General features: G+C 50.0%; 1 protein-coding gene and 1 non-coding gene across 4 annotated transcripts in view; one reads left to right on the top strand and one right to left on the bottom strand.

The window, feature by feature from the left end:
- The window catches only part of Thsd4 (thrombospondin type 1 domain containing 4), a 517,345-nt gene that overhangs the window by 410,539 nt on the left and 81,132 nt on the right, over positions 1-25,674 (bottom strand). For all 3 annotated transcript variants that reach the window (XM_055621782.1, XM_055621780.1, XM_055621781.1), the window contains one exon: positions 19,027-19,388. In XM_055621782.1, coding sequence (XP_055477757.1) covers positions 19,027-19,388 — 362 coding nt within the window. The remainder of the gene's footprint in view (positions 1-19,026; positions 19,389-25,674) is intronic.
- On the top strand, positions 10,933-11,062 carry LOC129687855 (small nucleolar RNA SNORA17). The gene has a single exon (XR_008721824.1). It is a non-coding gene; the product is annotated as a small nucleolar RNA SNORA17 (small nucleolar RNA).

Below are 25,674 nucleotides of genomic sequence, written 5' to 3' on the forward strand. Positions count from 1 at the left end.
CACACACATGCAACACACACATACATGCTCACAACACACACACTCATACATACATGCTCTACAATACACACACATGCACACTCATGGACACACACATGCAACACACACATGCATGCTCACAACACACACACACTCAAACATATATACATGCTCTACAATCACACACATGCATGCTCACAACACACACACACTCAAACATACATACATGCTCTACAATACACACACATGCACACTCATGCACACACACATGCAACACACACATACACACACAGGTTCTGGGACTCATGGCCTGTCATCTATCTAAGCACAGAGTGCTTCTCATGCTATAAACACAGGGAGGCCAATGTGGGTGGCTTACACATGAGTACTGTGAATTGAGCCAGGGCCTTGGATGGTTGAGTTGGCTTCCCCGGCCACTCTGGCAAACTCCCACAATCAGTGAACACCCTCGTAGCCCCAGAGATGATAAGTTTGAAGTCAGTGCTGCTCCCTGAAAGGCTGGTATCCGCAGGACCTTGATCCCTCTCGGCTGCAATACTGTGCCTCATGGTGTCTTCAGTAAAGAGCACACAACAGTGGTTGTGTCAGATTCTGTCACCTACTGACATGGCCAACTCGGTTTGTGTAACAGACTCTACAACATCCACACAGCAACAAACCCTGAAATCACATTCTCTATAACGCATCCCCGCCACCATGCAACACATAACTATCCATTTTTTATCTCTTCCAGCTGGCAGCGCTTAGCACGTGACCACATCCCTTCAGTCTTCAGGTGGCCTACCTTCTATTCTGTCACCTCGTCCTCTGCCTGCTCATCAAATCCCTATCCGTCCACTTCTACAAGGACACTCAGGTTGCATTTAAGTCCCCTCCCCTGTGCCCTTCCCTTTTCTTCTCACCGCCTCCTGCCGGTCCCTTCTCCCATTCAAGCATGTCTGCCTTGATCCACATGTATTCTGTTACCCTCCTCCCCACCATTACAATCGATTCCTCTTCTATTAAGGCCCACGTAGACTGACATATGTATATGAAAATGTCACTGTGAAACCCTTTGTATGCTGACTCTAAAAATTATTCTTAAGACTGAAAATAGGAAGACTGCCTGGATAATCCAGAATCATCTTCCCATCCCAAGATGTTTAACTTAATCACGTCTGAAAAAGACCTCCAACTAAGGGAGCAATTGTAGCCTCCAGGGGCTGGGACTGCCCTCCCCGAGGCAGGGGGAGAAGAGGATCATCCAGCCCCCTGTGCAGGGTGAACCGCCACTCTGTGGGAACAGTTCTGCTTCTTGTTGTTAATGGAAATGAGACAAAGAATTCTACATGCAGAGGGGAGCCTGTCAGGGATAAGGAAGCAAGGACTGGAAAATCCAGGGCTGCCAGGAGGGCTGTGAGCACTTTACACCAGGCAGCAACAGAAGGCTGCGCAGGGCAGAAACCCACAGCAGCCTCCCTCCCCGCCTCTCCTGCAGTGAGGTCACCTGCAACCACAGCGGTGGGCTCTGCACTGGGCAGAGCGGGCTCCCTGAGGGCGGGCCTTCCACACCCAAGGCACACCCTGCCCTACGCTACAGCTAGACAGCGGCACATCTTTGACTCAGCTCAGCGTCTCAGGGATGGCCAGGACTAAGGTAGCGCACAGAAATGAGCTTTCGTTATTGCTAGGACAGATTCGACAGCGTGCGCAGGTGGTGCTGATGAAGGGAACGCAGTTACTCACACAGGAAATCCCCCCCCCCCCCGCTCTTAATGAAGGCGATTGAAGCCACCACGAGGAGTTCCCTGAAGCCCCAGGGCTCCATATTCCAAGCCAGGATCCCAACCCTCTGGATCACACATATTGTAGGCAGGCTTTTTCCGTGGCCTGCTGTATCTCTCTTCTCGAATCTGTTCTGAACGGCTTGGACAGGGTTCAATACAGCATTCCTCACAGCGAATGTGATCTTTGTTCTGATAACTAATGGAATACTTCTGACACTTAACAAAATGCCAGGAGGAGTGAACAAGGGCTCTTTGGAGGCTTGTCTGAGATCAGAGTAACCCAAGCTTCAAAATCTGGCCCCAATCTTCCGTAACCTACAGGCAGAAATGTGCATAGAGGCGAGCCCAGCCCTGCTACACAGAGTGAGGCCTGAGCTTTCCCAAAGCACATTAAACCGCTTATCTGCTTAGCATCCACAGGTAACTTCTTGTCAAACAACTCAAGGACCACGTGCTATTCCTGATTCAGAAGGGAAAGAGACAAACCTTTACTTTGAAGAGAAAGAAAAACAACAACAGCAAAACCAAACCCCGAAGCTGGCATTGCAAACTTTTCTACCTACGCTCTCCTTACCTACCCGGCGTGGCCAAAGATTTTTGTTGTTGTTCTTGTCCAAAAACAAACACAGGCAAGGCATTAGATTTCCCTTTCCTTACCATGTGGTATCTGAAATACTCCCCCAGCCTCGCCCCTGTGCCGTGTAACAGAACTCTCTAGGTAACCAGGGAGGACCAGAAACCACTGTGCTGCTCAGCGAAGCTGAACTAACAGCACCTCTTCCTTTCTATCGTGAAGGGATCCCTGAGCTGCAGGAGCCCTCAGGAAGAAATAACATATTTCCCCAGAGCTAGTAATGAGAAAATATGCATGCCTCTCAACTGAGAAGGTGGATAGGAGGGCCTGGAGAACAGATGATTGCTACCTACAGCCAGAGCTGAGACAGGGGCAGGTAAGAATGGATGCAGACGACCAGTGATGGAGGCATGGTCCTGTCTGTCCTTTCTGAAAGCTAATAAAGTTTGAAGGCATGCACACACACACACACACACAGAGAGAGAGGGAGAGGGAGAGAGAGAGAGAGAGAGAGAGAGAGGGAGAGGGAGAGGGAGAGAGAGCAAGCTAGGGAGCTGGCTCAATAGTTGAGAGCACGTGTTGCTCTTCTAGAGGACCCAGTTCAGTTCCTAGCACCCGTGTCCAGTGGCTGAAACTCCAACTCCAGGGGTTCCTACTCTCTTGGCCTCGGCAAGCCCTCACACACTGGTGGCATGCACACACACAGAGACACACGCTCACACAGATAAATAACAAATCCTTTTAAAATGTACATACATTAATGCACACACACGCATACAGACACATACTTATTTATACAGACACATACTTATTTATGCTTGAACACATACATACAAGAAGTTCCAGAACAACTTCCAAAGACTATCTGCTTAATGACACTAAAATAGCTACAGCATGTTGTTTGGAGCAGCCTTAGACTTTGTGAAGAACTTTTACAGCTGTTACCTCATTTGACCCCCCCATAACATGCCCCTGTTGTGGACAGAGGACATGTAATTATCCATGTTTTATAGATTACATTAAGCAATCCCCCTAGGTCTTGCCATTAGCCAATGATGAATCTGAGGCAGGAAGTGGGGCCTAATGACTCCCAGCTCCAGGAACTTCAATAAGGTAAGAAATGGGAGGCCTTCTAATGCAAAAAGGCTAAGGCCCCACCCCCACCACCAGGAGACCAGTGGAAGTGAGTGACACTTAAGAAAAATCCGTGAAATAAGATAAAAGTCTAAAGACGTGGCTTTGTAACAGCAATGCACGGACAGGAGAGAAAAACAGACAAAAAGTGCCAAATGGTCCAGAAGGATGCTTGAAAGCACTCTGGTGAGCTGACTCCAACTCAGGCTTTGGTCCCCAGCTCTGTGGGACATTAAGACAGGAGGATCAGAAGGTCAGGATAGCCTCAGCCACATAGTGGGCTCAAGGCCAGCCTGGGATACATGAGACCCTGTCGTAAACAAATACAACAGCCTGCCACAGTAACACATAAAAACCCTTAACCTTAATGACAAAACGATTTTATTTACGGATGTGGAAACTAAGGCCCACAGACCTGAGGGGACTTACCCAGAATAACAGCATTTGTGAGAAGCAGGAACTGAGCTATGGCTCTGGGATGCAGAACTGTGCACGCTGCACCAGCTTCCTTGGGCATGTATTGTCTTAACTTCATTATTATAACCATCCCTAATTAATACCACCAGTCGAAATAAAAACCCTTAAGGGTAGGGTGAGGAACGTGTGGTTTCCCTCTTTGCTTTTCTGAGAAACATCACCTAATTCCACAAACAACAACCAGGGATGCTGTGGATGGTGCAGCTTGCAAGGACATTGTTCTACGTGGAAATCTAATGACCTTGAGGTATTACAGTGTGACAGTAGGGGCCACTGTCAGGCTCAACCTGTCAACGTTTCCTTATGGAGCAAAGGGGCTCTGCAGTTCAGATTGAGCCAATGGAGATGCAGGGACGACTTGCAATTGTTTGACCGTGCTTTAAAGAGTTTTTAAAATTATGTCCGTCTTTGTGTGTCTATGTACGGGTATGCGCACAAGCATGCAGGGGCCTGCAGAAGCCAGGAGAGCCTGTCAGATCCCCTTAGAGCTAGTGTTAGAGGTGATTGTGAGCAACTTGCCATGTGTGCAGGCTGGAATCTCAACTTGGGTCCTTGCGAAGGGCAGCAAATTGCAAGTCATCACTGCCAAGGAACTTGTGACAAGATCGTTCTGGACCGTCAGGGCGGCTCAGTGAGATGATGCAGGTCCTTCAAGAAGGGGGCAGACAGGACATGACAGTAGGAGAAAATAACAGGACAGCGTGTGGCTGTAATGGCGGTGAGACAAACAGGGACGCCACCTCTCCCGGAGCACAGAGCACGTGCGTGTTAAAGCATGGTTAAAGTCTATTCAAAACCGCTATCAGCGTTAACAGCAGTGAGCTCTTTCTGCGACCGCTACCCTTTCCTGAGAACAAGCAAAGAAAATGGGGCACTGAGCAACTTGACTCCCCGAGTGGAAGCCGTGGACTTTTTCATGCTGCTTTGGCTACCTTGGGCCATCAGTGAAACAGCCAGTTGCCCTAGGCTAGCACCAGCCATCTTGACCAGACCAAAACCGGAGAATTACACAAGGATCACAGCTGACCCTCGGCGCCTTCCTCTCGGAGCTGTTGTGAGCTGAACTCTGGGGAGCTTCTTCAGCCACCAGCAGTACCATTTCCTAGGCTGCCTAACAGGGAGCTGGTGTGATGGGAGCTAAAGAGGAAAGACTATGGTTGGCCCAAATGCAAACTGCACTGTTTTGTGAGGTATGTTGTGATTAGTCCAAACACAAAAACATCATTAACAGGTAAGGTGTCCTGTGATTGGTTCAAACACCTCTCCGCTGACTATATAAGCAGGACACCCAGACCACTTAGCTCTGAGAGACACTCCCATGCTGACCCCATTTCTGCAGCAGCATTAGCCCCATGAAGAGCTTCTTCCAAGTAGTTTTTGCCTGTTGTCATCAGTGGGGCTAACCAGTCCCAAGACGAAAGAAGTGTGTCAGCGACAGCAGAGCAATGGGCAGGCTGAGCTGGAAAAGCAACCAGGCTGCAGGAACCCAGAAAAACTCCTACAGGCCCTGGTGGAGCATCAGACCCAGGGCCAAGAGCTGTACCAGCAGCTGCCGTTAGGGGCCAATGAATCCCACCTTAGGCACAACATTGAGCTGTTTGGTCTAGAGAGTGATCTGTCAGCCATGTTTTCAGCTTTGAATGAGGGAGCGTGTTACTCTCACACGCCTAAACAGCAAAAGACAAATATGTAGATAACAAGCACCATCAAGTTGGATGCTCAAACTATCCAGTGGAACCGGCTAAGGACATCCCACTGAGGCAGTCAGCTGAAGTTCCCCTCTGAGCTCTCTCTCCACTGCTGAGCCTCCCATGGCTAATGCTGCAATGTCTTTCTCCCCACTGTTCCCATTTCTATATCAAAGGGGAAGGGACAGGAACCCATGTGGGAGGTGGTTTGCCTTCTAGCTGGTTTCAAGGGCAAAAAAGTATTTTTTTTCATTTCTCTGAAAAAGCATTACAAATATATTTTTTCATACCCAAATTCTGATTATGCTTTCCCTTCCCCTAGGTCCTCTCTACCTCCTCACCCACCCAAATCAACATCCTCTCTCTCTCATTAGAAAACAAACAGGCACCTAAAAATAATTTTAAAATAAAATAAAATAAACATGCCAGAATAGGACAAAACAAATGGCGGGGGGGGGGGATAAAGCCAATGAAGAAGCACAAGAAACACACATACAGAGACTCGCACATTCAGAAATCCCATAAAAACACAAAACCAGAAAGACACCTATAAGTTAAAAAAAAAAAAACCCAGACAAAGCATTACGAGGCAAAAGAATCCCCCAAACTACCGCTGACTTCATGTGTGTTGTCCATCTGCGGCTGGGCGTGGAGCCTGCCCTTCAGTGTGGTTTGTGTCCCAGTGAGACCATCGTTATCAGTTGGAGGTGGCTTCTGGTAACTCATGAGTGAGGGCTTGTGCTCATGTCCCCTCAGGGCTGGGACCCGTCTGCTTAGACTGGTGCAGGCCCTACACATGCTGCCACCGTCTCTGTGAATTCATACATGTATCAGTATGAGGTCTTCATAAATCTAATTCCTTAAATTAAAATATAAGTACATCATTCCTTCCCTTTCCTTCCAACGCTGGCCATGAGCCCTGGTCTCACTGCCTCTCAAATTCATGACGTCATTCTCTTTAATCGTGTGCACTTGTGCATGCACACACACGTATATTCACGCATACATGTATACATAGATGAATTCAACCTAATGTGTTCATTAGTGTTACTTATATGTACATGTATGTGATGACTTTAAGACGGACCAGTCTGGACTGGATAACCAATCAGGGGGCTCATCCCTGAGGAAGACTGGTTCTCCCGCCCCCAGCATCCCTTAGCTGGCTGTAGCTTTTTGACTAGGCTTAGAGCCCCATCCCCTTCCGTGTTAGCCTGTCAGCTCGTGCTGGCCTTCTTCAGATCTTGTTTAGACAGCCATATTGTTGAGATATCATGGCATAGACTCCCTGTCATTCTAGGAGACAGTCTCACAGCAGATTTCCTGGTCCTCTGGTTCTTACAACTTTGAGCAGATGTCTTTTCTTTTGTTGTTCTCTCCTCTCTGTCACATGCTTGGGGGAGGTTAAGGGGTCTTGAAAGAAAGACCCTTGGCATAAACACGCTCGGGTGTGATGTTGGTGAGGTGGTAACCGCATTCCTACAGCCAGCTTCTCAGTGAGTCAAATTGGACATGTCCTTTCCTCAATATAACGTGTGTTACACTCCTGATACTCCCCAGCCATCCACTGCCGTAGCTCACTGCTGCCTAATGCCAGAGGAAACACATCCTCCCACATAACAGCACAGGAAAAGCTTCTCCTCGTCTGTCCAAGCTTTTAATCTGGGTAGAGCAGAAGGTCCCCGGCCAGCTGGTGGGCAGTAAAGGGAAGAAGCCTATGAAAGGAGGGCTACAGCACCCTTGGGCGCTGGCAAGGGATGGGACAGTCTCCGTAGAGCTGGAGAGGAACATGCTCTTGCCTGCACCTCAATCTTGGACTCTGGCCTGAAAAGCTCTTTTTCATTATTTGTTTTCATCGTTTTCATTATTTTGAGCAATTAAATTTGTGGTGAATGGTATACCATCATCAGAAACAAATGCATTTAACGCAGGACTAACAGAGCAAGCCTGAGTCCCTCGGCCAGGAACTACCACTTTCCTGAGATAGATGGAGGTGAGATGGCAGGGGAAGCAGCTAACGACTGATCCCAAGGGTGCTAAGGAGATGTTCAAATCAAGTGCAAACATGGACACACTGCCTGTTTCCAAGTGAGGAAACAGCTCACTTTCTGGGTTTAAGGGGCTGGTCTTTTTCAAAGGATTCCTAGTTCAGTCTCCACTGGATGGAAAGTTTCTCCCTGGGCAAAGGAGGCTGTGGACTTCCCCAGGCTAGCCTGGATTTCATTTACAGTCTGAGCTCCAGCCCCAACAAGCCCTTTACTACCTTAGAGCCTGACAGGCTCACTCATGCCTCTGGGTCTCCACCCTTCTGCTCTACTATTTGGGAAGTGCCCTCTCCATCCAGCGTGTGCTAAACCCTCTTCAAAGTGCAGCTTGACGACTGACTTCCTCTTGGAAGCCTTCCCTGGCTCCTCAGTTCTTTGTCTTCTCATCCCACATTCTGAGCAGCCCTCTTCTTCTCCATGGGCCCTCGATCAGCTAAGCGTCCTTTTGCTTCGTCTTCTCTCCACCATCATCTCTTGAGGCTCAGAAGGAGTAAATGCTCCTCTCGTATCACCAAAACCACTGTCATTCTCCACATACGTCAAGTCTTTTTTGGTTCACTCCCATTTTCTCCCACCTAATAAGAACGCAAACTCATCCTTAAGTAGTGCCCTCTCCCATGGTCGCTTTGATGGCCCAAGACCCACTGTGGACTCCCACAGCTGCTCATACCCATCATACCCAGCACCAAACATGGGCTGTGTCCTCTTAAGACACAGGGGTCCTGGGAGCCATGTCTCTTTCACCTGTCTATTGCTACTGGGTCCAGTACAGCATCTTCTGCCCAGCAACACAAAGAAGAGTAAAGCAATAAAAAATGAAAGCAAAATACATAAAACAGTAATGGCCCTGTCACCTCTCTTGAGCCCTAAGATGCAGAGAAACAACCTCACATATTGTCATGGTTAGTTTGATTGTCTGCTTGGTACAACCAGAATCACGTCCTAGGAAGAAGACAGTCTGAGTGAGTATTGTTGAGAGAGGCTGGCTTGCAGGTATGTGTGTAGGGGACTGTCTTGAAGTGGGTGTAAGCATCCTTGTGTCCTGAAGCGTGTAAGAGAACGGTAGCTAGCTGAACAGCAAGCACAGTGTGCATGCCTTCTTTCTCTGCTGCTAGACGGTGTGCTACTTGCCTCAGGTGCCTGCCTTGACTTCCCTGAAATAATAAAGTACTACCTGAAATCACAAGCCACAGACACCCTTCTCTCCTTAGTTGCTTTTGACAAGGCGTTTTATCATAGCAACACAGGCAAAACTGAAACGTGAAGGTCTGGCACGGTTACTCTCTCATGCTAGCTGGCCAGTGTTTCCTCTGAGCGTCCTCAGAGGCTTTGGAGCACCCGATAAAGACAGTTTCTGTGTTCATATAGCAAAGCCCCAGGGTAGATATTAGAAACTAATTGTGCTTTTCACTTCAGACACAGTAATATTGCTTTATTAGTCTAGTTGATGAGTGCTACCTTTAATGTTGGAAGGGGGCTTTCCAGAAGGGCAAATGTAAAATGGGGATCATGAGCAGACTTGGGTTTCAGCCTGACCCCTCTCTGCCATGACCTTGCAGCAGATACTGACTCTGGCTTGTGGGTTTGTTCTCCATAGGTGGCACCGGCACAGGCCTACCACACAGGTGAGATGGGGATGGGGGTTGGTATCGCGCGTAAAACCACTGCCAGTGTGGCTGGCCCGTGGAGGGCATGGGGCCACCTTAAGGAGTGCTTAAGTAAGAGCTTAATGTCAGAAAACAGCTGCCACTCCAGCTGAAGACTCCTCCCTTTCACAGATACTGATGGATGTCCAGTAGGACATTATAATTTCTCACCTGGGAAGTGAGTTAGCATCAAAGTGAGCACTGGTGCCAACACATCCTGCTCCCCACCCCCTTCCCGGCTTCCTGTCTGGGGAGCAGAGAGCCTGTCTGCTGTTCCTTATGAGGAACAACTCCCTGCAAAACCTAGAAGAGGCCCAGTCCTTGACATCTCTCTCCAGAGACCTCACCATGCTGCTGCTTCTGTCTGTCCCTGCATTAGTAACTGTTCTAACAAACCCACTGTTCCCAGTAATCTGCCTCAGAGTCATTTGCAATCCTGCTCGCATCATAGACCTAACAGGCTCAGGTACCCACACGATACTAACCATTGGTACAAGGTTTTCAACTCAAGGTACCAAGTGGCAAGCTACGTTTTTATCCTCTCCAGGGGAACCCTGGGAAATGTGGGCAGGACACAGGCCAGCACACGGACGGGTTAGGTGGAGGCTACAACCCTGTCCATTCAAGCCTATCAAGGACTCTGCTCTCCCAAAATGCAATGCAGAACTTCATTTTAAACTGTCCATAACTGTGAGGCATAGCTACTTTATATTCAGGAATTCACAGTAGTAGTGGCTACCTGCCCAAGACTGGGCCCATCAATATGACATCATGGATAGGAAAAGGCTCATAGGGCTCCTGCCTCCCCCAAAGAGCTAGACAGTAAGAGACAGAGCTACTCTGTGTGTGGTGGTGGGGGGCTGTGGCTACAAGTAAGTTACTCTTGGTCAAGTAAATAATCCCTACTCATGTCCATTCCTGGAATCCTAATTGAATGCAGAGGAATACAAACAGCACACACACACACACACACACACACACACACACACACACACACACACGAAAGTACAAAAGAACAAACTAAAAATAAAATGCCAGTCATTGCTATTTGACCATAAATCATCCCTGAAAATCAGGTCTGTCTGTAGAGCCCAGATCAGGGCATCCTGACCTGGTCAGGCGTCTCCAGAAGGAAAAAGCTCTGTTTCTCAGGGGAGTTCTGGGAAACCCATCCTTCTCAGTCTCATTATGTGCCAAACAGCCAAAGGAACACACACACACAAGAGAGAGAAAGAGAGAGAGAGAGAGAGAGAGAGAGAGAGAGAGAGAGACTGACTTTCACAGACGGTATACATGCCTGAGCACCTGCCTACACGTCTCCAGGAGGTAAAAGGTGAGAGCTGGCAGGGCCTGCCAGAAAGAAAATGAAAAGCTACTGAGCACCCCATTCCCCAGATTCCAGCTGACTGACAGGTGGCATCAAGCCACCAGGCCACATGGAGGCAAGCGTCCGGAGTGCAGCACACTGGTGGGGAAACCCAAGAACAGGCCTGTGGGCCTGTGCTTAGAAACTTCCTGAAGCCCTCAGAGAAGTGGCCACTGCTCTCTGTACTGTCTTCGTGGAAACTGAAGTCAGTGACTGACAAACATCAAAAGCAGCTGCCTGTCCCCAGAGGGGACAGGTGCGGCTGCCCTGTCACAGGTGCTTCAGCAGGTGGCAGAGAGGGGTAAGGCCGTGTCCACACTCAGTGTGCTCACCTGTGAACATCGGAATGATCAGTAGCCTGTCATTCGCTCAAAAAGGCAAGCCTGAGATGCCCACCAGACTGATGCCATGGTTCCTTGACAGGACATTACCCTAAGATGACCATCAGCCTGGGGCTGTACAGACGTGGAGGGGCAGGAGACCATGCCCAGCGCTGTAAGGCACAGGTGGGGCAGAGCACACCCAAGACCACTCCTGAGATGACCTCAAGCACTCAGAGGCGCTCGGTGTCACTAAGAGGAGCAAGTAAGTGGTGGAGAAATGGGAGAGAGGGAAGCAGAAGGATGTGTGCACAATGAAGAGAGGCAGAACTGGAGACTGGATGGTGGTGAGGATCGGCCTGATGTGAGTGGCTGGTGACACCACCTGGGACCGTGGTGGGGTCCTGGCCTGTGCTGCCGCTGGGAGTCATGTCCGGGTCCACCGTCCTGCAGCAGCAGGGGTCTGTTACCTCCAAAGTACCTGGTCTGGCTGCTGCCAAAGAACATGCTGATGTCTGAGGCGGTGCAGAACTGACCTCACCCCTTGCCTGGGCATTGTGGGAGAGCTGGCCTTAGGGGCAGGAGAGCAGGAGAACTGACTGTCCTTTACCAGCTGCAGTACCCAGGGAAAGCGGCCCCACACCCTGAGGGACTGGGTGAGCCAGCCACGAGTTCACAAGTGTGGGAGAGCTGGCCCTCCCCTTACCTCCTGCTCGGTGGCATGGAGGAGGGAGAGATCCCTCCTCGCCTCCTGCCCCTTGCCACCTGTGGCAGATGGGAGACCTGGTCCTGGGATCATGACAGCAGGAGAGCTGGCCCTCGCCCTCAACTGCTGCAACACTCAGGAGAGTGGAGCCCTGCAGCTTGCTGGGGCAACATGACAGAGCGGAGGCAGGTGGTGGGAGCACAGGAGAGCCGGCCCAGGGGCGTGAGCATGGGAGAGCTGGCCCTGCTTCCTGTCTGCAGTGCAGTATCATGGACAAGGGAGAGGTGCCCTCCTCCCCTCCCTCATCTCTCGCCACCTACGGCAGATGGTGAAAGAGTTGGCCCCCGGGTCATGAGAATGGGAACTGGTCCTAGCCCTGCACCTAGCCTGGGCAGCAGCGTAGAGCTGGCCCTGGTTGTGGGCATTGCCAGCGAGCCACTCCAAGGTCATGAGAACAGGAGAGCTGGAAGCCTGGCCAGCCCAGATGCCTCTCGAGCCCAGAACCAAGGCTTTGAATTGGCCCACCCCAACATGTATCCCATCGACAAACTGCTGGAGTGAATAAAGGGGCCCGTCCTTCAGACCCCAAACTACAGGACCTCCATGACACGGGGCAACACCAGGATTTCCAAGAGGAGCCCCAGTGAGGATCCAGTATTGATAGAGTAGCAGAAGCCAGAGGCCTCGGACCAGACCAACGTGGCACTGTAATGAATATTTGCAAGCAAAGAAGCGTGGACATACCGTGGGGCACACTGCGACACACTATAGCTTTCAAAATGAGATTTTCCTCGGTTGGGGGGGTAGGTTGAAAGGCTAGAGGGAAGGTATGAAGAGTGGAGGAGATGAGTGAAATTGGGGTGCATGAGATAAAATTCATAAAGAACTAATAAAGAGTTTTAAAAAGCATGCATGTGTGAGACTGTGTTCTTGTCTCTGGGGATGGGAGGCTGGCTCTGGACAACACCTGCCCTCATGATTTTGAGAATGAGAATCAATCATGGTGGTTTTGATGTTATACAAGGAAGGGTTTTCCAATGACTTAAGGTGACATGTCTCCAAAGAAGATACATAAATGGTCAGCAAGGGCATGAAAAGAATGTAAATCCAAATCACAATGAAATGTCCCTCCACAACTGTTACAGTGGCTTCCACACAAATGCAGAGACAAACAGGATGCAGGGAAACTTGGGCCCTTTGTGCTGTTGGGGGGACATGAACTGGCACAGCCGCTGGCTGGAGGAGACAGCGTGACAGTTCTTCCAAAGGTTGAAACCAGAAGGCTGCTGAGAGGGCTCAGCGTGTGGAAGCACTTGCCACGGAGCCCGAAGGCCCAGGTTCAATCCCTGGGACCCGAGTGGCAGAAGGAAGGAGAACACCGACTTCCAAAAGTCTATCTTTGACCTCCACATTAGTGCCGTGACAGATGCTGTGCATCTAAACACACAACAATAATATATAAATATAATTCAAAAGTGAAAAACAGAAATACAGTGTAATTCCAATTTGCTTCTGGGCATCCAACCAAAAGAACCAAGAGTGAAGCCCTGAGGAGACCTTTGTACACCCGTGTTCATAGCAACGTCATTCACAATTAAAACCTGGAAGCAGCCCAGGTGGCCACTGACGGATGAACGGATAAACAAAGCGTGGCACATACATGCAACAAACTACTGTTCTACCCATGTGACAATGCGAACAAACCTTGCAGACGTTAGGCTGAATGAAGCAACTCCATCTCCAATGCCAAATACTGTCTGACTCAGTGTATGTAAGACAGTCAAAAGTGGTGAGGCAAAAAGTAAAATGGAAAGGGCCCAGGCTGGTATAAGGAGAAAGGGGGAGTTACCACATAATGGTCCAAGTCTGTCTGGAAAGATGAAACAGGCTATAGAGATGAATGCACTTAATGTCACTGAACTATATACTTAAAGATGACTAAGCTGCTGTGACAATCTGGAGACCTAAGGCGGGGTGGGCTTCTAGGAGGAGGGGGGCGTCGGGGTGGACTCCAGCAGTAGGAGGCATTGAGGCTCAAGAGGACACTCTAACTAGACAAGACTCGTAGTGAAGCGGCGGAAACACCAACCCACCCACAAAAACTTTGACCTGAAATTTACCCCACCTACAAATGTGCAGGGATAAAGACAGAGCAGAAATTGAGGGAATGTATAACCAGTGCTTGGCCCAACCTGAGGCCCACCCCAAGGGAGAGAGCCAACCCCGGACAGGACACTACTAATGATACTCTGCTGTGCTTGCAGACAGGAGCCTAGCATAGCTGTCCTCTGAGAGGGCCGCCCCTCTGAGAGGGCCGCCCCGCAGAGGAGGGAAACAGATTTGGAGACCCACAGCCCGCAACAGGCTGACCTCTGGGAGTCTGTGGAAGAGCTGGGGGAAATGTGAGGTGACAGGAGCTCCGCAAAAAGACAAAAAGAGCCAAGTAAATAGGGCCCAGAGGGGCTTGTGGCAACTGACGCACCAACCAAGGACCAGGCATGGACTGGACCTAGGCCCCTACACAGACGTTGCCCATGGGCGGCTTAGGTTTCATGTAGGTCCCTAGTATGGGGAGCAGGGACTGTCTCTGACATGGACTCTTTTGCCTGCTTTTTGATCAGTTTCCCCTGGTGGGGCTGCCTCGCCAGGCCACAAGGGAAGAGGACATGTTACTTGATGAGCTGGGGCGGGTTAGTAGGGGTACTCCCCTTTTCTGAGAAATGGGGGGCGGGGAGGAAGAGGGAAGAGGGAAGAGGGAGAGGGTGGAACTGGGAGGAGAGGATAAATGGGGGCCTATGATCAGGATGTAAAGTGAAAATAATTAAAAAAGGAAAAGAAAGATGACTAAGATGAGGTGATGGGGAGGTGGCTCAGTGGGTCAGATGGCCCTGAAGCCTCACAGGAAATGAGATGTCCAGGAGGGAGTCTAGGCAGCAGAGATTCCTGGGTGCAGCCAAGACCCTAGGGCCAGGGCTCCCCACCCTCTGCTCCTTCTTCCAATACGTTGCCCAGAAATGCCTTCTACCACGAGTGACGCTCCTGCGCTGTCCAGTCAGGGCAGAGCAGTCCGGGAGGCACTGGAGAGGGGCAGTTCGACCTTCCGGTCTTAGCCAATGGATTCCATAAAGGCAGGAGCCAGGTTCTTCCTCGCTTTCTAAGGCTGTGCCCCTGCAGTGGCCAAGGGGGAAGGAATGGGTGGCAGAGGAGGGGAAGGAAAAGTCAGTCCTGCCGGAGCAAGCAGCAGTGTAGACACCCACACCCGTGCAGCTGAAGACAATTTTCACAAGGATAGACGTCCCCCACAGCTTTGAAAATAAGTACCTATGGACTAAGGGGGTGGGGGCTGGAAGGAACCGTGTTATTATGTAACCTCTGTCATCCTTTTTTTTCCCCTCCAATTAAAAAAAAAATTGCATTTAAATATATACAACAGGCCTGAAGATGTAGCTTAGTGATGATGTACTGACTAACATCACACACAAATGTAGTGTGTGTGTGTGTGTGTGTGTGTGTGTGTGTGTGTGTGTGTGTGTGTGTGAGATGTATGCTTGCCTATGTGAGGGTCTGTGGAGGCCAGAGGTTGATGTCACAATGCTGTTCTTAGTCACTGTATTTTCAAGACAGAATCTTTTACTGCACACAGAACTCACAAGGTCACAGTTTGGGCCAGTCTGTCCACTGAGCTCCTGTCTCTCCTATCTCTGCCTCCCAGAGTTGGAGTTACAGGTGTGTGTGTGCTGTGTCTGGGTTTAGACGGGTGCTGAGGCCTTCGGCAGACCTTGGTGGGAAGGCATGGAAGCAGAGCACGAGACGGCTGGTCGTGTGGCATGCACGGGCAGGAGGCAGGGAGGGATGGATGTGGGTGCTCAGCTCCCTTCTTATTCAGCCCGGGACCACAGCCCCGGGAATGCTGCTGCCTGCAGCTGGCGGCGGTTCAAATCCTACTCAGCGTTATCTAGAAGACACCTTACAGACACAAGTGCACAAGGGCTGTGTCTGACAGAGCACAGCGTGTGACTTCTGCTCACTGCTGGGTATTTTGAAAGGGAGGCTACTGGTGTCCAGCAGGTGTGGTCAGAGCAGCTGCTGAGAGAGCAGACAGAGGGCACATATCTTGAAAAATGAGAGGACTTTGATAGCCAAGACTTGCTCAGAGTCTCTAGTAGATAAGAAGGGAGTGGGGACTTGTAGCTGTTTTTTAACAAGCTGTCCCCTCTCCACACGAATGCATACATACATACACACATACATACATACTGCAAGATTCTGTGGTATGTGCCCCCTAAACCTAGAAAGTTCTGCAAGATGAGATCAATTTCCATATTCCTTTCCAAACGAATACAAATGTTCCAGACTGGCCTGGCCTGGACTGAACTGCTTCCCTACCCCTGTCTGAGGATGAGCCCCAGTGTCTGAGGCAGGTTTGGAATACGGTGCTGATGTCAGGGTTTCCAGAAGATTGGGGGGAGCAGGGGAGCCACATCTCCAGGCAACGGTGAACACCCTCCACCATCTGCATCTAGAATGCAATTCTCTATGGCGCTGACCTCAAGGCTTCCAAACAGTCCAGCTTCTACCCGGGTTACAACCGGAGCTGACATTTCAGACTGATTTTGCAGAAAGGAGTCTCACGCTTAAAACACAGTAACTTGGGCTAGGGAGACAGCCTCGTCAGTAAAGTGCTTTTTGCAGACTAGGGACCTGCATTTGACCACCAGAACCCAGATTTGCAAGAGTCAGGCATGGCAGCATGCACCTGCAACTCCAGGGCTGCGGGAGGGGACAGAGACGAGAGCTCTCTGGGTCTCCGCAATCAGCCTCTAGCAAAGCAGTAGCCCTAGGTCCAGGGAAAGAACCTTCCTCAGAAAAGCAAGGTAGAAAGCAATTGAGGATGAACCTCTGACATTGACCTCTGGCCTCCATACATGAGCATGAATATGGGCATGGGGATATGCGGGCGCGCGCACACACACACACACACACAGAGAGAGCAGTAGGTTTACAAACAGCTCCTCCAGCCTTCCAGTCCCACAGACAAGTCTGTAGTCAGGTTTACGTCTGCCAGGGCCTCCTGATATAATGGCCCTTCCTAAATGTTTGCAGGAAGGTTGGGTTGCTCCATTTATTATATGGCTCCACTTAGTTCTCAGCTGCTTGGCGCAGCGACCTAACCGTTTTCATAAGCAGCTAAACACAAACATCCCCAGCCTCAAATCTCAAAGCCACAACAGAGAACAGAGCAGCCAGCTCTCCACGGAACATGCTGACATTTTTCCTTGGGGTTAGATATACTATACAAGTGCCTAATGACTGATAAATATAAGCAAATGTGGATTGCATCAGCCAGAAAGAGCCCAGCTCCGTCAGCAGCACAGGCCTCCCGGCTAAGATTTGGATTGTTTCATCTGAAACTGTCAAATGGCAAGAGTACGATAGAAACGTATAGGAAGCCCAGAGTAAGCACAGCTGGCACCTTGTCACTAATTAGAAGAGAGGAGGTATCCTGTCAGAAGCTCGGCCTGCAGCATTGGCCTGGGGCCCGCAAGAGCCTGCACCCAGGCAGATCTCCGAGAAGCTCCCCACAGAGCCTGCTCCCCACCCACAGCCTCCCTCCTAGTCCCAGCTTCCTAGCCCCAGGCTGGTTCGCATACCCTGGGCGATACACAGACCTAGGAGTCTGACACACACCTTCGGGCTTTGCCTTACAAGCCGGCTCTACGGCGCTGGGTTGTCACTCAGACGCCTCCATCCCCAGACACTGAGTGTGTCGCCTCTGCTTTCTCAATTCCGCAGAGCCACATGGCCACAAGGTGAATCCTGACTCTTCGCCCACTGCTTCGGTGGCCTTGGGAGAGCACTCCACGTCTTTAGCCTCTATGAGGAGGACGCATTAGCACCTGCCTGACAGCTATTGGCAGAGAGCAGCAAGACAGTGCCTCGTGTGCACGCAGCAGGCAATACACCTGAGGTTTTGAAAGCAAGTTTTTCGTCTTTTTTTATGTTTGGGTGACAATACTCACGAGGCAGCAAACTTAGTCTTCACTGGTATGGGCTATATAGAGTCTTATTATTATCCTATTTGGTGGAAGCATTCATAGTTCTTTATGTAAGAAATCCTTTGGCCACTGCAATGATGCCACGCCATACAGGTAATATAACCACCTATGAAATACATTCCAAACTACCTCTCTAAAAAACGGACAGTTCTGTGTTCTAGAACACACTGGTAGGCTGGGGAGATGGCTCAGTGGGTAAGAGCACTTGCTTCGAAAGCACAAGGATCTGAGTTCAAATACACAGTTCTCACATTAGACTCTGGGCACGGCTGTGTATGTCTGGGACCCCAGCATTGTGAAGGGCAGAAACGGGGGGATTACTGGGGCTTGCTGTCACCAGCAGGTCCAGTGAGAGACTCTGCTTCAAAGAAATAAGACACCTGGCATCATCCTCAGGGTCTCTGTACACATGAGTTCACAATACACATACACACACACACACACACACACACACACACACACACACACAGGAATGAATGAGTCACAATGTTCACATGCATCTCAGATAAGGGAACTATGCTGTGGAGTGCAGTGAGGAGGCAAGACAGGATACACTGAGCCCTGAGCTTCACATAGTTGGCATCCACAGTCCCAGGGCCTGCTGAAAATACATCCTAGAAACTTCCTAGAACAAAAAAAATGTACTATTGAAGGATCCTGCACCCACACTCAGGGCACACGTAAGCCTTCAGACACGTAGCCTGTCTAAAGACTAGCAAGACAGATCAGCTGTTAATATGCCTCCCTGCCTTCTTTACTTAGTGATTTTCGAGAATTTCATATATGACTACTAAATGTCCATCACTTCTACTCCTGCCTCTCTGCCTTCTAACTCCCTCTGTATCTGGTGTCCCCAGATTCCCTGCGACATTCTTCACCTACTTCTTTAATTATTATTGTTTATATATTTGTGCACATGTGTGTGTCTTGTTGAGTCCACTTAGGGAGGACCTCCTGGGATTGGATAATCAGGGGCTTATCCCTGGAAAGGCCTCCTTCTCCCTTCTCAGCAGCCATTAATTGCCCACAGCCCTTCATGTAGGTATGGGGCACTTGTGAGAGTCCCCAAGCTTACTGCTGTGACACTTGGTGTTGCTTGGCTTGAAGATTCACACGAGACGCTGTCCCGTGGCCTCCGCTGGCACACCCCTCACATTCCTGCACACTTATGCAGAGCGGGTGCTGGCAAGAATTCTCACTGTACAGAACCAGGCAGAGACAGGCGCAGGGACCACGGAGCACACATACCTTCTCACAGAGGGTTCACGGCCCCGGGCCTGTGGGTGTCGGCTGCCCCGAACCACTATGGGGCCGGGGCGGCTGGTATCGGAGCCAGCTGGGGCGCGCTGCTCCTCGCGGCTTCGAAGCAGTGGCACTGAGGTGCGCACAGCTGACACAACGTGGCCAGTGATGGACAGCGAAGGGCCACTGGGTCGTGGGCCGCCTCCGGCACGGTAGGAGCTGGGCAGACAGGGCCGGGTCTGCTCCATCACACCGCCGCTGCAGCTGCGCGAGCAGGCAGACCAGGGACCCCAGGAACCCCACACGCCTGGGGAGCCGCCACTGCTGTCCTCCGGGGTTCCCTCGGCCACGGCCATCCGTTGCGGGACCTACAGAGACAGAGTCTGGTTAGAGACCCGAACCTCAGAAGCTTGCTGCAGGACTAGTTTCTCTGCTGGACCCATGTGGACACAGAGTACAATTAAGAATCAAAAACAGAATTCCCATAATTCAGCCCAGGTCACTATCTGTACCAACTCAGTCTTAAGAGACAATTGAGGTGACCAGGACAGTCTCGGAGCAGTCCTGGCTTTGAGCATGGTGATGGCAAGTCTTATTTATCAGTTTCACTGGACTCAGAATCACTGTGGAAACAGGCTTCTGGTGTGCCGGCTATGTGTGGTTGTCAGCCTGACTGTATCTGGAATGAAGCACAATCCAGAAACGGGAGGCACACCTGTGAGAGAGTTTCTGCTTGGTTTGAAGCAGGTGAATCCACTTCTAGTCAGTCCATACCTTTGAGGTAGGAAGAATACATGCCTTTGATCTGGATCCTGAGGCAGGAAGACATAGGCCTTTGATCTGGGTCTTTTTTTTTTTCTTTTTCTTTTTCTCATTACACTTATTTATTTATTCTTTTTTAATATAATTTTTTATTTATTACAATTTATTCACTTTGTATCCTGGGTGTAGCCCCACCCTCATCCCCTCCAAACCCCTCTCCTCCCATGCCCCTTCCCCAGTCCACTGATAGTGGAGGTCTTCCTCCCCTTCCATCTGACCCTAGCCTATCAGGTCTCATCAGGACTGTCTTTCATAGCCTTCCTCTATGGCCTGGTAAGGCTGCTCTGCCATCAGAGGGAGGTGATCAAAAAGCCAGCCACTGAGTTCATGTCAGAGACAGCCCCTGTTCCCCTTACTAGGGAACCCACTTAGCTGTCATGGGCTACATCTGTGCAGGGGTTCTAGGTTATCTCCATGCATGGTCCTTGGTTGGAGTATCAGTCTCAGAAAAGACCCCTGTGCCCAGATTTTTTGGTTCTGTTGCTCTCCTTGTGGAGCTGATGTCCCTTCCAGGTCTTTCTATCTCGCCCTCCTTTCATAAGATTCCCTGCACTCTGTCCAAAGTTTGGCTATGAGTCTCAGCATCTGCTTCGATACCCTGTTGGGTAGAGTATTTCAGAGGCCCTCTGTGGTAGGCTCCTGTCTTATTCCTTGTTTTCACCTTCTTCTGATGTCTATCCTGTTTGCCTTTTTGAATGAAGATTGAGCATCTTACCAGGGTCCTCCTTCTTGATTAGCTTCCTTAGGTGTACAGATTTTAGTATGTCTATCCTATATTACATGTCTAATATCCACTTATAAGTGAGTATATACCATGTGTGTCTTTTTGCTTCTGGGATTTGATCACTCAGGATTTGATCTGGATCTTAAGACTGGAAGATACAGGCCTTGATCATGAGGCAGGAAGACAGAACTTTAATAAGGGCCACACCTTCTGTTGAAAGTCTATTTAAGGACACAGAGGGAGGAAGCGTTTGCTCTTTCCCTACTTTTCCTCTCCTTAGCACATTCATTCCTTCACTGGCTTTGGAGCCTACTTCTTCAGAATTCCAGCATATGCAGAAGACCTGCTGAGACATCCAGCCTTGTGGACGGAGCAACTGCTGGGTTCTTACACTTTCTGTTCATTGCTAGTCATTCTTGGATTAGCTGAACTGCAGGCTGTATGCCTTTCCAATAAACCCCAGATAGATGATAGATAGATAGATAGATAGATAGATAGATAGATAGATAGATAGATAGACAGATAGAAGATAGATTCATTCCATAAGTTCTGTGACTCTAAAGAACGCTACTAATGAATCTGGGTTTATCTGTGAGAGTTTCTCAAGATGAAGACAAAGTAGAAAGACCCACCTAAGCAAGGGCAACACTATGCCATAGCCCGGGGTGACAGACAAAATCCAGAAAGCCAGCTGAGCAACAGCACTGATGCCTCTCTGATTTCTGACCACACACACACACACACACACACACACACACACACACACACAAAATATGGCCAGTTTCCTCCCCACCCTCTCCATCATGGTGGGCTACATCTTCAAACCATGAGTTAAAGAAACCTTTAGTGAGTTGTTTCTGTCTGATATTTGCTCAAAAATGAGAGAAGCAGCTAATACATGAGTTGTCGTCTCAGAGAGGTAGGGTGTCCTCGGGATCCTTCCTCTTCAACTTCCAGCTCATGCCTCCCCGCAGGCCAGAGGTCTGGATTCCCTTTAGCTGCAGGGGAATTGGCAGTGTCTCTCTAGAGCGAAAGCACTGCTGGAACGGCTGGAGGCTGTGCCCAGGAGTCCACAGCCCGATAACCTCGTCCTAAGCAGTGACAAGCAAGCTTCTGAGACTCCAGGGCCAGTCCATTTGACAAGACAATGGTCCCCGTGCCTTCTGGGTCATACGGAAATAAGGGAGGTTGTCTGTGTACACTGGCATTAACTTGTAGCAAACAATTATGATCGCTTTCCTGCTTCCACACACACCAGAAAAAGTGGAGAAATATCACAGTGTGCAGGCCCTAGCCAGAGAGTGATTCCAGGCTTTGTGGAGCTAGCCTTTCCAGGAACCTGCCACACTAGGCGCTGTGCTTTAGCTGCTTTTAAGCAGCTCCAGCGAGCTTCCTTTGATATGCAGATGTGAACTGAAGTTCCAAGAAAAAAAGGCTGTGCATGTGCTAAAGATTCTGCAAGTGACCAAGCAGAACTTCTGTGGTTATGGAGAGCCAGAAGGTTGCAGTGCCAGGAGCCAAGTGACTCTGGGTCCCTTTTAGTCCCGTTAGCATCCTGTCCTTGCTCACCTCTGGATTGCTTGCTCCAACCTGAAGGCTGAGTGTCATTAGATAACATCTTAGGCTTACAGCGCACCCAGCTGTGACCCACCTCCCCATGTTCCCACCAGTGTATTTTAAAATTACTTTGTATTTTTTTCTGTTACCATAAAAACATCACAAATGTTTGAACACGGTGTTTGAGATAACCTGAATCTATTTTCCTGGACCATGGCCACTTCCATTTGGCTCCAGAAATAAACTATCTCTTCTTTCCGTTGAAGAGTCAGCTATGTTTTTGTCTCAGCACAGACACGCTCTGAGCACCAGCTGTATACCTGGCTTAGTCAGGCAGCCTCCTACTTCATTTCTGTTGCTGTAGTAAAATACCCTGAGGATGAGCAGCTTAGGGGAGAAAGGGTTGTTTTAGATAAAATTCCAGGTCCGCCATTACAGGGAAGTGACAACAGCAGGAATGTGAAGCAGCGACTGAATCACACGACAGCCACGCTCAAGAGCAGAGATCAATCAATGGAAGCACGGCGACCACCGGCGACCTCTCCCGACCTTATACAGCTGGAGGCCCAGGCTCAGGCGCAGTGCTATCCACAGTGGGCTGGGTCACCCACATCAGTCGGTGTGGCCAAGAAAACCCTCCTTGAACACACCCACAGGCCGACCCGATCGTGACAATGCCTCACTGAGACCTTCTTCCTGGCTGATTCCCGACTGTGTCAAGCTAGGAAGCCGGCCACAGCAGTCAGCAAGGACAAAGAAGAGAGAACCCAGGCCACGAGTGGCCTGAGCCCAGCAGCGCCAGAGGGTGTGCTGCCGGGACATGGCAAGGAGGCTCCGGGGGCGGACTGGCCGCCTTGGCCGGGCGGAGGAGAGGGAGGCTGAAAGGCCTCCCAGCGGAAGCTCCAGCCAGAGCTATAACTGGTCACTTGGCACCTACTGTGTACAATCTGAGTCCTGTGCCTGTCCACCACTTTATGGGAGGGAAACTGAGGCTCAGAGACACTGTGTGGATATCCCCAGTCACTGCACTGGGTTCAGACATAGCCAGTTCCCCAGTTCTTCCCATTCTGGCCCTGGCTGTCTTCCCAGCTGACAGGTGTTCTTGCTCTTCTGAAGCACCCTCCTAGGACACCCTCCTAGCAGGCTCTCAACCTTCCTAATGCTGCAGCCCTTTAATACAGCTCCTCAAGTTGTGGGGACTCCCAACCAAAACATTATTTTTGTTGCTACTTCATAACTGTAATTTTGCTACTGCTATGAATTATAATGTAAATGTCTGTTTTTTCCAATGGTCTTCGGTGACCCCTGTGAAAGGGTCACTCAGCCCCCAGAAGGATTTGTGACCCACAGGTCGAGAGCTGCCGTCTAGAATGTCCTTCCTATCCTTGGAGCACTGAGGAAATCTGTGGCTTCCTATAGAGCACAGAGTCCTTTCAACAAGCCAAGGGCCTCTCTGCAGTGACTGCAGATTACCCCGGCTCTTCGTTTGTGTCTGCGCTGACCTTGGCTTTGGCCAGCTCAAGGTTCTCACGAGGCGGTACTCTTCCTCTGCTTTCTTAGGCCCTAAGTGGTGAGGCCAGCAGGAATTATCTGGAACAAACCTGAGAGAACTGACTCCGAGGATGCCACCGTGAGTGATGGCGCTAACCCTGCCTCACAGGTGGCTGTGGGACTGACGAGGGGCCTGCCTAGCCAGCATGGGTAAGCATTCCAGCTGCTCTCCGGTCACTAAAGCCAGCACTCAGTTCCCGCAGAGTTCTGCCTCAGTCACCCGACGCTGCTGACCTGAATGCCGGGTGGCACTGAGCTCACCTTTCTTTAACAAAATTGAGTGCAGAGTGGTCTGAGATAGTCTTTATAGCTCAAGCTCTGGAAGGTTCTGGAAGTAACTAGAACAGGATGGGATGAAAGCAGCAGCCAAGCGGAGGGGCAAGGGGTTTACCACACTGGGGCCATCAGCAGACCTCAGCTGGCATCAACCAACTGATTTGGGGAAGCTGCTTTCAGAGAGCCAAAGCGAGCATACAGGTGATGTGGGGTGAGCTGACTGCAGACAGGGTCAAAGCGAGAATACGACAGACGTGCGAGGAGGCGAGTCTGGGTAATGACTGACAGCACTGACAAGAGGGCTGCGATTCCGACCTCAGTCAGGTCCCTCAGCCCATCCCCACTGCGCTGAGCACCCAGAGAGAAGGCTTGTCTCCTGTTCAGGAACACAGAACGAGGCAAGGAATCATGGCTGGGGAAGACATAGGACTGAGGAAATGTAACCACCTTGAGTGCGGGGATGTGGTCAAAGCCACAGGGAGGCAGAGAAGGCATCTCCACCCAGGGCTTCAGGAAAGCACTTGTGTCTGGTGACATCTGGTCTGCAGGAAGCATGAGAGAATTCATCTCTGCTGTTCTATGCCATCACGTCTGTAGTAAGAGAGCACTGGACTTCTGAGACAAGGCAGGGCAGCATACCAGTGGCTCTGACCACGAGCTCTTCCGTTGGACACATGTGCATATAAGTCAGATCCCCAGCAGGACAGAGACAAGCTAGCACCACCCACAGGGTTGTGTTTTCAGAGCCCCGCCCCCACCCCCAGCGGCACACCAGCCACCGGGAGGCTGGTGTTATTCTGTTGAGTGCATGGGGAAGAAACCGAGGTCCCGAGAAGCTGTGATGTGCTCTGCTCTCAGGCTAGTGAGAGGCACACATCAGCCTACAATCCAGTTCTCAGTTCCCTGAGTCTCCAGGGGATAGCTTCCTCCTTCATGAGACTGCCCGCCCTGCCTGTACCGTTGGTGGAAAACAAGAGTAAAAAGAGGGGTAATTCCATGTATATGTTTTTTTCCTAGTGCAAGGATGGTTAGGGATAGACAGGAAGATGTTTCTGATACCTTTGGGGATATAGGCTGTCTGCTCCCTCCCAGTCTCTCATTAACAGATAACATTCCTCTGGACATGCAGCTACTCAAGGGACCACTTTCCTCAACTAATCCCACCCTAATTTAGCATCCGGCTGCCAAACTGGGGCAAGATCCTGGTGGGGAGGGAACCTGAAACCACATTCCATCCTATTCTGCCGACATGAATTCTCAAATTTATACTGGGTTACTACACACTGAAATTCCACGAGTCTCCATGATGAGACTGCAGCCACACACTCCAGACCTGGGTTTTAATAGTATAGTCTACCTTCCATAGTTTATGCTAGCCAGGCTCAAACTATCCCATAATATTACTTACATATTTCACAATGCATATACAAAAGTTGATACCGCATCATTATATGAAAAGAACAAAGTAGAAACAACTATGGTGAGTCTAGATATATCCTAAATAAGAGCCTCGCTAGGTGAGAAGAACCTTCTCTATATAATGGAATGTAATTATTCTGTTAGAATGAGGCCAATTCACATTTGTTAAAATAGCTTCTATAACATGTGAATTGTTGAGAAACAAAAGTGGGATAATATAAGAAACCTGTTTGCAGGTTTCTCTCTCTAAGCATTAGGTTGAAGCACTAAAATAAAATCATGCTTTGACCAGATCTGATCTATAG

The sequence above is a fragment of the Psammomys obesus genome, unplaced genomic scaffold, assembly GCF_907164565.1.
Source record: "Psammomys obesus unplaced genomic scaffold, mPsaObe1.curated_primary_1811, whole genome shotgun sequence".
Taxonomy (NCBI): Eukaryota; Metazoa; Chordata; class Mammalia; order Rodentia; family Muridae; genus Psammomys; species Psammomys obesus.